Consider the following 13937-nt stretch of genomic DNA (forward strand, 5'->3'; position numbering starts at 1 on the left):
GTCTGTTATTTAGTGACCAGGGAGGCTGAAGTTTTCTCCTACTTGTTTTTGAATGTTATGATTCCTGACGTCAGATTTGTGTCCATTTATTCATCTGCGTAGAGACGGTCCGGTTTGGCCAATACATGGAAATGGCAACAAACAGTACAAGGCTTTTAAAACCTTGATCTTAAACTCAGGTCACATTATATGAAAATTATCTACATAGAAAACCACCAATAAATAATAGATTATGTTTAATAGCACAAAGGATCTGAACCACTTAATAAATTATAGAAATGCTAAAGTGATGCCATCTCTGAAGTAGGAATATGTCATCTAACTATTGCAAAGAATAGTTATACAAGGAGAGTATATTTTGGCCGAAGACCTAGGGGAAAACCAATATACATTTTAAAAAGATGCTGTCAGATCTTTGACTATGGGCTTTTGATGTCCATAATCTCAAGGAAAACCCATTAAACTACATGCAAGTTGGTTTATGACTGGTAGAACTGATCCTGCCAAGCTTTGAATGTGGGGAAATGAGCTATTTCAAATCTGACGCTTAAACCACTCTATTAAACATGTTGTTTTATTTACACATACACATACATTCCTGTGGAAAGCAAACCAGAGCAAAAAGAACAATAACTGTCAAGACGATAAAGCATGTGTACTCTTTCATCAGAGACATAAAGGGCAATAGCCTGAAGTTAGGCTTCAAATAAATGTGTTGGTCTCCAAGGTGCCACAAGTGCTCCTATTCTTTTTGCGGAAACAGACTAACACGGCTGCTACTCTGAAACCCGTATCCTGAAGTTGTTACTCCCAATTAAGTCCTTTTGCTGCTTCTAATTAGAGCCTGCGAGGGGGCCAGCGAGATTGGCTCCCCTCGCCCCCTTCTCCTCCATCTCCACCGCCAAGGCTCTGGCTTCAGCGCCGTACCGGGGGCTAACACCGCACGAAAGGCAGGGCGCTGAGCAAGCTAGGGCGCTGCGGGGCTGCCTGTAAAACGGGGAGGGCTGGTCCCTCCTCAGGGTGGGGTTGTGCACACGAGGCCCTGGGAAGGCGGGCGGAACCGGCGCAGCGCACTCAATCCACCGCCCCGGAGGATGCAGGAGAGGATTTGTTTTAGGCAGGGGCGTGGAGCGGAAGAAAGAACGTGGGGGGGGGGGAGGGCACCGCGCGCGCGCAAACGCCGCACGGCCGGCTTCTTAGCCTGGGCCGCGAGCGAGCCCAGCGCCATCCCCAGGCCCTGAGCGAACGTTCTACGTCACACCCCGGGGGCGGGGCGCGAGCGTCTCGATTCCCGCGCCCCTAGACCCGGAAGAGTGGTTGATTCCCTTTCCGCTCCGTGCTGCTAAACTAACGCGTGCGCGTGTTCTCGCAGCACTCCAACGGCGGTTAGAAGAACGTCTAAGGAAGCGGCGCGCGCTGGCGGAGGGAGGGCGCTCACGGTCCCCGCTCCTCCTATCACGTGACGCTCGACCACTCCCTCCGCTCGTTGTGTCCGCGCGGCGTCGCACTCCGGGTATTTGAACCGCGCTTCCGCCATCTTTCCAGCGCCTAGTCACTGAGGGGAGCGACACCGAGAGACGTCTCGGGAAGGTAACGGGGCTAGGCCTCCCCCCATTGCCCGTAGGATCGGGAGACGTGGGATGGGTTTAGGAAGGGATAGAGGGTGCGTGAGGGGGGTGGGAGTCGTCGGTCGCCGCCTAGGAATGGGGCTGGGGGAGAGGTGAGGTGAGGCGAGGCCTGGCTGGGGGCCGCTCCCGTCTCCTTTCTTTCGCGATGGGGCGTCTGGGCCCGTTGGCCACACAAGGAGCGGGACGGGCCTGGCTGGGGCAGCAGAGGGGGGCTGATGCGGCCTGGGTGCCCGCCGGGGGGGAGGGGAAGTGGCGCGCGCTGCTCCGTCATCGTGGCGCGGGGAGGCCGCGGGGCCCGTTGGCGGGGTGGGGGGGAGCGGGAGGCTTCCCGGGCCCCTCCGGCTTCCCGGGCCCGGGCTGACCGGGAGATGGTCTCTTCTCAGCGGCGGGATGTTGGCTCGGCGCGGAAGGAGAGAGTTGAGCCGGACGCCCCCCAAGTCCAAGCTCGTCTTCCCCCGGGGGTGCCTGGCTGGCCCCGCGGTTCGTCACCCCGCACCGGGCCTGGCGAAAGAGGGGTTCAGGTGGCTCCCTCTGTAGGGCCCAGGGGGGCGGGTGGGGAAGGGCGGCCGCCATTATCGCTCATTCTCCCGCCCCATGCGGCGCGGCGCTTCCTGTCCCGATGAATGGGGCCGGGACCACGCGGGGAGTTGGCGGGCTGGGAGGAGCCCGGGCCTCTGCGCCGGAGGCGGCTGGTGACCGCAGCGCAGAGCCCGGCGCCCAACCCCCGCTGGCCGGGCCCTGCGCCGTCTGGCGCGCTGAGCTCTCATGCTGCCATTTCTCCCGCAGACCCAGCATGGCCGCCCAAGGAGAGCCCCAAGTGCAGTTTAAGGTAAGGAGCCGGCGTTGCGCGGGCAGGTCTGACTCGCTGGGGCAACTTCATACGTGATTCCCGGCCGGCGTTAGCGCAGCCGCGGGTTTGGAGCGGAGGTTTTGATCCCACTTACCATTGTACAGTAAGTTTGCTCAGGTTAGGGCCTAGAGTGAATTTCTACTGCCATGCATGTTAGCTTCTATACCTAATTCGAATTGTAGTTTAATTAACTTTTTAAATCGTTGTGGTGCGCAACATAAAACCTACTCCGATTATGAATTAAAAGTACTTCCAAATGCTCCCTCTCCCTAGTTCCTTTGTCGCTTTTGCTTTGCGGTAGTCTCCTAACTTACCACTTCTTTCCTGTGTTGTGTGGAAAAGTCAGATACCAGGGAAAACTCATTTTAGGTAGTGTGCACTGTGTTACACACACTCTGACTCCTTGCTATAGCAGTCTTGGGTGTTTGTGTAAAATAGGAAGACAACCACAAATTATTTATCTGCTGTCCTATTAAACACTGGAAGATAAATAGTCTTTTCTTTTCTAAAACTGAAATACTGTCATATTGCATGTTTCTTGGTTTGGACAATGCAAGTCAACTTCATACTGTGGCTCTCGTGCTAGTCCAATGCTGTAGTGTTGATGGACAAGCACTGTAGAGGGTCTTGTTAACTGAAAAATTGAGAAGGTTCTATACAACATTCTAAAAAGAAGTGCTTTAAGAATTGGCACTTTCAGGCCAAATCTAGAATGTTCTTTTATCTGGATTTAATAATCTGTAACTGGTAGAACCAAATTTAACACTTTTTTCTTTTAATTTAAAGCTGTGTGGTGTTTGTATAAGGCAACTTGAAACTGGTAATGTCAAATAATGAAATATATAACAAGCTGGGCATCAACTGCTTTTAGGTAGTTTATAACTAAAAAACAAAACAATGTAATTTCCCTGCATGGAACAATTTATAGGATTGGTGTTTTAGTTAAAAATTACGTAAAAGTGACTTTAAAACATGTTCGCTTAATTTGTTTTCTGAAATCTTTCAACAGCTTGTCTTGGTTGGTGATGGTGGTACTGGTAAAACAACATTTGTAAAACGTCATTTGACTGGTGAATTTGAGAAGAAGTATGTAGGTATGTTTAAACTCTTGGAGATTCTAATACTAGTTTTAAATATTACATAAGCAGTTTCTAAAATTAACATTTTAATTGCAGCTACACTGGGTGTTGAAGTCCATCCTCTGGTGTTCCACACTAATAGAGGTCCAATTAAATTTAATGTATGGGACACGGCTGGTCAGGAGAAATTTGGTGGTCTGCGGGATGGTTACTATATTCAGGGTAAGTGTAAATTTTCTGTAGTTTTACAGTAACTCCCCTGTAACTTTACAGGGAGGGGTCAGTAATATGACAATAGTTGTACTAAAAAAGAGCATCCCACCCTAAGCAAACTGTAGCCATGCCAGCATGAGGAAGTAGTCACGCTATTCTGTATATTGTGTTTCGTAATAATCTGTGGCACTCTCCAGTAAAGTTAAATGGCATAACAAACTAATCGAGAAATGGGTTGCCAGGCTTAAATTTCCCACTTAGAGAGAATCGGAAACTGCATTAAACAGGAATATTTCCCTTTATATTTTTCTAAAGTAGTTATTCTTTATGTATTTGACTCAGTTAATTCTTTGCAGAACATCTCTAAAGAGTTTGTCCTCTTACCTGCCTTTAGAAATACGAGGAATTAAGTCTGGCCTCTTTGTTCTTTGAAAAGCTCCTTGGATTAGGGGGGGAGACACAGGGTCATCCTGAGATATGTACTGTAAGCTCTCAAGTTGCTGAAGGCCTGGATAGGTTGTCTGAGACTGGTTTACACCTATTTGAATCATGTTTTTGAGAAATATTTGGGCAAATCAAACTTCTTGGGGAAGCCTCTGTGTGTACCCTATCCATGTGACACTCTGGTTTTCAATGGGACTACTTGCGTGAATAAAATTACTGGGTGCCTTAGGGTTTGTAGGATTGGGCCCTAAGATGTGAGCAGGCAAATGATCCTGGGCTGGTCTCAGGAACTCCTATATTCTTTTCTTATTGAGCAGAAGGTATCCTGACAGAATTATTAGGTGGAAAAGAAAAAGTGAAATACTCTAAGGATAGAGTGGACTGAGGGTTGTGCTTACAGGAGGACCACCCATTCATATATCTTTTATCCAGCGCTAGTATACATTTAAAGAGATAATTTAAGCTTTCATATTTATCTTTCAGCTCAGTGTGCCATCATAATGTTTGATGTAACATCAAGAGTTACATACAAGAATGTACCTAACTGGCATAGAGATCTGGTACGAGTATGTGAAAACATCCCTATAGTGTTGTGTGGCAACAAAGTGGATATTAAGGACAGAAAAGTCAAGGCAAAGTCAATTGTCTTCCACAGGAAGAAGAATCTTCAGGTATGATGGCTATCTGTTTTCAGAAATCTTACGTTTTGATTTTTAGTCTTATTGACCTAAAACAGTACTATTGCAGCCCTTTTATTCTGAAGGTAAAATGCAATGCTGAGCACTTACACATTTCTCATTACCATTGATAGTTAACTACAAATGCAGTAAAACATCAAATCAGTTTTTTCCATAAGAACAGAATTGAGGATCTTAACAGTTGACACAGATAGGAAGTTAAAGGTGTTGTATTCCCTTCATTAGGACTAATATTGACTTCTGCCAGAGATGTAAGACCCTGAACTCAGTATTGATATCAAGCTCTTCATCATTTAAAGAAGTTAATAACAGAGTAAAAAGGAACCCTAACATTCATTAGAATTTGATTAAAAATTCAGAGCAAGTGGGCCAAATGTGAACCTGTTCAGAATGGAGCTCTTTACAAAGTCTTGTGCACTTAAGAAAAATAAAAACAGATTCTTATTGGAATAAAAATCAAGGTTTAGGTCCAAAAATCTGATGCCTTGGTAGACAACTGAAATGTCTTAACTTGCTTTTTTGTTACGGGACTGTTTAGTGGCCTGTTTCTATCGTGTGCCAAACCACTTTAGCTTGGCAAAAATCACTGGGAGTAAAGCAGGTGAAGACCTTGCAGTTGAGACCCTGGTCAGAGCCAAACTTGGCAGTATAACAAGGTCTGACTTTCAACAGTAGATGTGTCAACATAGTTCAGCTGTGTGAGAGTATGTATATATGACCATCCTCTCTTTTGCAGTACTATGATATCTCAGCTAAGAGTAACTACAACTTTGAGAAGCCCTTCCTCTGGCTTGCCAGGAAGCTAATTGGAGATCCCAATTTGGAGTTTGTTGCCATGCCTGCTCTTGCGCCTCCAGAGGTTGTTATGGACCCAGCATTGGCAGCACAGTATGAGCAAGACTTACAGGTAACTGCTCTGACAATGGTACAGAGTTCCAATGGCTGTCCATTTCTCTAACATTGATACCTGAGAAATCAACTGCTATAAGGAGTTCAAACTCTATAGCTAGTTGCTAAATATAATTTTATCTGTTTCAGATTGCTCAGACCACTGCCCTGCCAGATGAAGATGATGACCTGTAAGGGATGAAGCTGGAGCCCAGCGTCAGAAGTCTAGTTTTATAGGCAACTGTCCTGTGATGTCAGTGGTGCAGCGTGTTTGCCACTTTATTATCTAGCTGAGCAGAACATGTGCTTAATCTTTGGGATGCTGAGAGATGAATGGGCTTCGGAGTGAATGTGGCAGTTTAAAAAAAAAAAAAAAAAAATTCCTTCATATTTTGGACCTGCATATCTAGCTGTTTTTTGGACTGCAATTACTTCCCCTTTGAGTTTCAAATCTAACTAAGACTGCTGCAGTCACATCACAGTATTCAGTGGTAAATCTTGTTTGTTACTGTCATTCCCATTCCTTTTTTGTTTAGATCATAATAAAGTTGTATTTCAAATATCTAAACAAGTGAACTTTCATGCATTGTTAGGAGTAAGTTGAATAATGTCTCCTATCCTTGAATAGATGCTAATATAGTATTGAATTTTAATTTGAATTTTTACACTTGTAATAGGTATGCAACAAGTAATTAAAAGGTAATCTAGTAATCTTACAGGCTTCTTGAAGCCTATCTGATTTAAACACTGACTTTTAAAACCCAAAGTGTAACTTAATTAGAAAACACAAAAGCAGTGAACATCTGAGGGCTTGTCTACAGGTTAATGTAGTGCATACTGGGGGTGTGTGAGTAGTCTGTGTGGACCATGCTTGTGCACGCTAAAAGTTCCTTAGTACTTACTAGGTAGAAGCACACCAGGGAACTTTGAATGTGTTCAAGCCTGGTTGACATGGGCTAACTACAGCATGTGTTAATATGCTTTTAAAATCACCCCCTTGTGCATGTTACCCTACCATGTAGACTGTCCCTGAAGGATTGGCAAGTGTAAATGGATTGGAAACAAGTGTAAAATGCAGGTCTAAACCTGTTCTTAATGGCTGCATTTGAAATACAGATACTGGCTGCTTGCAGGGATTCTTATTTTAGGAATACAGTACCAAGCTCAACCTCCATGCTACCTTTTAAAAAAACCCAATCTTCAGTTCTGGTTTGCAGTTTTTTAATCTATTAAAATGAACTTTGAAATTCAGAGGACTCCATACTATAGCAACCAGAAACTAGTCAGCAATAGGCCTGTTTATATTAAGTGATGTACAAATTATAGCAGAGCTAGTGTTCTGCTATAGTTAAGGCTGAGTGTTCCTCAGTGAATACAGTGAAATGGGCTCTTCGCTGAGCATTGTAACTCACTTTCCACTGAAGAGTTACAGTTAGTAAAACTTGAGTCTAATTCCATGCTTGACTGAACTACATAAGTCTTTACCAAACGGCACCAAGGTCTAAATTTGAAAATAGCTTATTTCAGCACAGATAGTGGAAAATGTCAACTTTAACACTAAATTTACTGGCACTTAAACCAGATGTACACACCAAAATGGAAGTTTTTAAGGGAAATAATTTTCAGTAGTGTTCAATTAAGTACATGAATCCGTCAGTTTTGTATTTTTGGTTTCTTAATAAAGTGAAGCATTTCATTTATTCCTCAACTTGCATGTTTATGTACGTAGTTATTACTGACAATATTTTTTTAAACTTGGATAATACCACCAACCTAAAGCACCCTTGTTACCCGCAACAAGTGGACTACCATAGTCATTGTCACATTTCCTTCCAAAAACATTTAGACATGATTAGTCAGATTTTTAATTGTCCAGATTCACTTTGGAAACTAGTTTACAGATAGTTATGGCTTAATGGGAGGAACTGAAATGGTCCTTCAGGGGCAGGATTAATAGTAGCCTTTTCATTTTGCATTTGATCTTATCTACAGTCAAGACATCCAGGTTCTCTTCCCAAGCTTCAGCTGGACTGATCTTTTCACTAGCACAATCTGCTTGAATCAAACAGCCCCTGAACATAGGCTTCTGCTTCATGTATTCTGCCACTAAGGTTTTGGCTATGTCTACAGTTTGAGGTAGAGCTGTGATTTGATTCCTAATCTGAGGGAAAAACATGCTAGTTCTGAGCAGACTTGTACACTTGTCACAGCAGCATGAACAATGGAATGGGCTAGCTACATGGAATGTGCCTGTCAGAGACCCTCCCTCTGCACTTCAGACAACTAGCCCCTTGTACTGCTGTGGCTACTCTCCATTTAGCATGCTAGTTTAATCAGAGCTAGGGTGAGTATTTTGTCTTGAAGTGATCACCTCCACAGCTGGGAATGTAGCTGTACCTTAAATTGATGGTCTCCAAGCTGGGGTGAGGCATGGAGGAACATTGAGGAGGGCAGGGCCCCATCCACTCTGGCTCCAGCCCCAGCTGTGGCCCTGGTTTAGCCTCAGCCCCCTCACCACAACCTGGCCCCGGCCCTTCTCATAGCTGTGGCCTCTGCTGCAGCTCCGGCTCCCTGGGGTGTGGACAGGTTACATTATGGCTAAGTGGGGACACAACATAAGTTTGGGGACCACTGCCTAAATGAACACTTGGCTAATGCTGCTAGGTTTAAACTCACCCACTTATTAGGTTCTACAACATAGATTTTTGCTTTTAAAGTTCAAGTAGCTTTATGTATTAGTTTGTAAGTTGGCCCTAGCTGCCTGCTCTTCCTGCCACGTTTCCCTTCCTCCCCCCAAATGGTTTCTTGTCACCACTTTCACCCCTTATTGTTTTAGCAGGAGAAGCCCTAGTACCTCTGACTTTGTTTTGCATGTGTTGTGGCTTCTGCAAAGTAGGGGAGTATGGCTACATTATTGTTTTATTTGATGTGCACATATCTTAAATATAAGATATCTAAAGTGTAAACAACTTCATGAAATCATAATTTTTTGTAAAACGCCATATGCTGAATCTTTCAGTTGTTGGAGTTTGACCTCTAGTGACCTTCCTATTTCCCCTCTCAAATCTATCAGTCTTCCTGGACCTTTTTACTGCAATATTATTTGGCCTAGTAGAGTAGGCTGGAATCTTTTTTGAAGTCTCATTGCAGGTTTTTCAGGTGACTGGAGGATGGTGCTGTAGAATAGCAAAATTATTCTATGTTTATAGGGCTGAGATCATGTTCTGTCCATGGCATTTCTAGGGTCTGTTAGACTAAGGACCTGAACTGATCCTGAATTGTCAATGAGGCCAATATCACATATTATCTTAGTGGGTACCTGCACAATTACAACTTTTGCCAGATTTTTTACATATACACTCTTGTGGTTTGTAAGAAATAAGATTAGTTTTTGCTAATGTTTCAGAACTAGTGTGTCTTAGAGGCCCACACTTGCTAAATTTAAAAGCATGATGAAATTTTCAAGTCTTGTAATGATGGCAGCTTGTATATGTTAAAAGGGCTTAACTGAGTTATGTTTTAGAGCTGCCAGTTGATAGTATTATTTGAATGTTTGCAAACATAAGAGAAAATTAGGTAGAACATTTCCTGATAGTCTTGAATTATCTGCATAACCATGTCTTCTTTACGTCATTTAAATCCACTCATCTCAGCCTAAACTACAGTGGTGCTATCACCCCATAATATTCTATTCTGCCTGTATATAGTACCTTTTGTCCTAAAGTGATAAACTGTTGCAGGGGTAAATTAATTCTATTTATTTTCTTTGATTTCCCCCCCCCCCCCCCAAAAAAAAATGGTTGATATTGCTTGTCTCTTAATAAATGGTCAGGAAAATTAAACTTTCCTTAAACTGTATGAATACCTCCACCTAGTGGTATGAGTTGTACATTAGAATACAGTACTTATTCCAAATGAATGCCTTAATCAGTTAGATCCAAACTTTGCACTTTTTGATATTCTACTTATATGGCTGCTGAATTTTCATATTAACTTGGGATACAAGTAGGGTCACTTCATATGCTGTCCTTTTCACATGATTTAAGTAGGCAAGTCTGTCTCTGTATGAGATTTACAGTATTTGAAATTTTGCAACCTGAACCAAATATGTTCATTTTTTAAAAAATTTTTATTTTGTCCTTGAGGTTCTGTATTTTTGTTCTAGCTTTCAAATCTAGAATGGGGTATTGGCAAATATACTATGTCTGGTAATGTGCTGAAGCTCCAGTATTTCAGATGCTCAATCTAATGGACATTATTGAAAATAAAACATGAAAATGTGGCAAAGATCCTGTACAAGATTTTTCCACTAAATTTGCTAATGATATTGAGCCATGTCCTAGACTATGCTAAGCATTCATTTTACCACTCCCATTGGCAAAGGAGACTGAAAGCTGCCCTTAGTGGACAGTTGAACATTTCCACAGGAAATCTGTAACGGAGCACTGTACTGTATGCTATTTTCACCCATTTGGGGCCCAAACATGTTTTTTGAAGCTCTGACCTTTGATCTTTTGTAACTAAAATGGGAGGTTGTAGGGCACAATTTGGACTGTCAGCTGCTTTATAAAAATACAGATGCTTAAATGAAAGCTGTATTTTATAAATTTCAAGTGTTTTGGGCCTGGGTTCTTCTCTAACAGTGTAACTTCATTGCAACAGTTGAGGTATTCCTATTTCAGCCATAGTAATTTTTGGTGTATAAAGTTAAAATTGCATTTAAGTCAGTTTCTCTTTCTTGTCTGGTGTCCAGAACTTAGTATGGAGAAACTGTGTAGGATTATATATAGTGGGTACCTGCACAATTACAACTTTTGTAAGAAATAGAATTAGTTTTTGCTGATGTTTCAGGCTTGACAGGATAACAAGCCTTGTGGATAGGGGTGTGTGTCATAAATATAAAGGGAAGGGTAACAACCTTTATGTATGCAGTAACTTAAAATCCCTCCTGGCCAGAGGTACAGAATCACTTACCTGTAAGGGGTTAATCAGTTCAAGTAACCAAGTTGGCACCTGACCAGAAGGACCAATGGGGAAAGAAGATGCTTTCAAATGGGGGTGGAGAGAGACCAAGCAGGTAAACCAGCTCCTAACAAGATCCAGAAATGATACATCTAAAATTGCAGAAATTGTAAGTAATAGCAAGGAAATGCGTTAGATTCTTTTGTTTTAGCTTGTGAATTTTCTTGCAGAAACTTAACTACTCTGCTCTCAGGCAGAGGAAAAAACCTGCAGCTGCTCTTTAAAAGTGTCCTTTTAAAATCCTAAGGTCTGTACTTCTGGTTCAAAATGATCCCACTGTGCTGCCACCATGTCAGGGTTCCCTCCCCACTCTGAACTCTGGGGTACAGATGTGGGGACTTGCATGAAAGACCCCCTAAGCTTATATTTCACCAGCTTAGGTTAAAAACTTCCCCAAGGCACAAATTCCTTTCCTTGTTCTTGGACAGTATTGCTGCCACCACCAAGTGATTTAAACAAAGATTGTTATTCTTCCCTTTATATTTAGGACTGGGGGAAGCGGTAGATCTGGTATATCTTGACTTTAGTAAGGCTTTTGATACTGTCCTGCATGACCTCATAAACAAAGTGGAAGGGTATATTGAGTGGGGTCCTGCAGGGATCAATTCTAGGTCTCATTCTGTTCAGTATCTTCATCAGTGATTTAGATAATGGCATAGAGAGTACACTTACAAAGTTTGTGGGCAATACCAAGTTGGGAGGGGTTGCAAGTGCTTTGGAAGATAGGATTAAAATTCAAAATGATCTGGAGAAATGGTCTGAAGTAAATAGGACAAAATTCAATAAGGACAAATTCAAAGTATTCCACTTAGGAAGGAACAATCAGTTGCACACAACAAAATGGGAAATGGCTGCCTAGGAAGGAGTACTGCAGAAACAGATCTAGGGGTTATAATGGATTACAAGCTAAATGTGAGTCAACCGTGTAATACTATTGGGGGAAAAAAAAAAAAAAGCAAACGTCATTCTGGGATGTTTAAACAGGAATGTTGTAAGAAAGAAAAAAAGTATTTCTTCTACTCTGTGTTGCTAAGGCCTCGACTGGAGTATTGTGTCCTGCTCTGGATGCCACTTTTCAGGAAAGATGTGGACAAATTGGGGAAAGCCCAGGGAAGAGCAACACAAATTTTTAAAGGTCTATAACACATGACCTGTGAGGAAAGACTGAAAAAATGGGTTTGTTTAGGCTAGAGTAGAGAAGACAGGAGGGACATGCAGTGGCGGATTGGGGGACCCTAGAAAAATGGGCACCCCTGGTGTCCCACCCGGCTCTTCTCACTTGCCCAGCGCTCCTGCCGGGGAGCAGGGTCAGGGCATAGGGACTTGGCCCACTCTGCCCACCCAGCGCTTCTGCCGAGGAGTGGGGGAAGCACCCATGCCCCGACCCTGCTCCCCAGCAGGAGTGCCAGGCGGGTGGGGCAGAGCAAGCCCCTGCACCCCAACCTTGCTCCCTGACAGGAACACTGCGCAAGCAGGAGTGCCGGGGATGGGATGGGGATGACTGCAGGTGGAAGGGTTGGGAGGGGCCCCTACTTGCTCTGGTCCAGGGCCCCCCAAACCCATAATCCATCTCTGGGGACACTAACATTTTTCAAGTACATCAAAAAAAAATTGTTACAAAAAGGTAGGTGAAAATTTTTTTAACCTCTGAGGATCGGACAAGAAACAATGGGTTTAAATTGCAGCAAGAGAGGATTAGGTTGGACATTAGGAAAAACTTCCTAACTGTCAGGGTAGTTAAGCACTGGAATAAACTGCCTAGGGAGGTTGTGGAATCTCTGTCATTGGAGGTTTTTAGGAACAGGTTAGACAAATACCTGTCAGGAATGATCTAGTTATTACTTAGTCCTGCTCTGAGTGCAGGGGACCTGACTAGATGACCTATTGAGGTCTCTTCCAGTCCTACACGTCTATGATTCTACAATTAGTGTTTTCTTGTACATTATCCATACAACAGCTTGCCAATGGAAACTAACTAGCCCTGATGATTTTCTCTTGGCTTCCATTTGACTGATTAAGGCATGATAGGCCGGATCATGAAAAAACAGCCTGCACAGTGGGGTTTGGTGCAACTAGTTTCACAAATGATAGGATCTCGCAGAAGGTTAAATCCTGTGTTTCTTCTTTGTTTTGGCTTCTCTAGGTTGACCCCATGTGCAGTAGTTTACAGTTCTGTTCTATTTCACTGAAGCTAAAAAATTGTTTGGTCTCAAGAACATTAAATTGCAGCAGATTTTCCTGCCAAAATATGATATATTTGAACATCTAAAAATAGGAAATTGATCTTGCAATGGGCATGGTGAAAACTCCAGGAGGTTTTTTATTATGCAGTCAACCAAAGAAAGATGAATCAAGTTGGGAGAAATTGATGGGAACATAAGAATTGTTATACCAGATCAGCCCAGTATTTGAGTAGTTCAGTATTCTATCTCTGATAGCCCCCGGTTCCAGGTGCTTCAAAGGGAGGGTTTAACACACAACCTCAGGCGATTACGAAATAACCTAGCTATCGGGGAAATGTATTCCTAATTCCTGACAGCAAGTGGTTGTTTTATGCCCTAAAACTTGAGGGTTTAAATCACCTGTAAATATAATATCTTAGCTAATAGAATTGTGGCTTCCCCAACTTGTTCCCTGTATCACCTCTTTTCTGTTATACCAGAGGTGGGAAGAAGGCTGCTGCAGGAAATGATGGAGCTGAATTTCCACCTGCCAAAATGGGAATTTTCTACTATCTGGCAGCAGCTGATTAAGGCCAATTTGTACTGCTTATTTGATACAAAGGGGCTTGAATGGACCAGAAAAAGGGTGATATGAATTACTTAAAAAAATAAAAGAAAAACAGATTATTACTTTTGTAACAAAAGAGATCACTAATGAAAAAAATACAGAAAATAATAGTATATTTTAACGGTGCGTAAATGTAAAAACATACAGAAAAATTATAGAAAAGCAGTCATTTGAGAGAAATGACTTTGTTCCTTCTATATTTTTTATCCAACATAGTAAACTGATACAGAGGGGAAAAGAATTCAGTTTATAACAATGTCCTACAGCTCTATCACACTGTAATGGGATTCTCTCTGATCTCACAAGTTGAGCAGGGTCAGGAGAG

General features: G+C 42.8%; 1 protein-coding gene across 1 annotated transcript; it reads left to right on the top strand.

Annotated features, from left to right (window-relative positions):
- The first annotated feature begins 1365 nt into the window (after positions 1-1365).
- RAN (RAN, member RAS oncogene family) lies at positions 1366-7500 on the top strand. The gene is made up of 7 exons (XM_034791285.1): positions 1366-1590; positions 2415-2457; positions 3488-3572; positions 3654-3779; positions 4698-4885; positions 5649-5819; positions 5951-7500. The coding sequence occupies exons 2-7, from the start codon at positions 2422-2424 to the stop codon at positions 5993-5995; spliced, it is 651 nt and encodes a 216-aa protein (XP_034647176.1). The 5' UTR covers positions 1366-1590; positions 2415-2421; the 3' UTR covers positions 5996-7500.
- Positions 7501-13937: the final 6437 nt, after the last annotated feature.

Source organism: Trachemys scripta, chromosome 15 (genome assembly GCF_013100865.1).
Source record: "Trachemys scripta elegans isolate TJP31775 chromosome 15, CAS_Tse_1.0, whole genome shotgun sequence".
NCBI classification, from domain to species: domain Eukaryota; kingdom Metazoa; phylum Chordata; order Testudines; family Emydidae; genus Trachemys; species Trachemys scripta.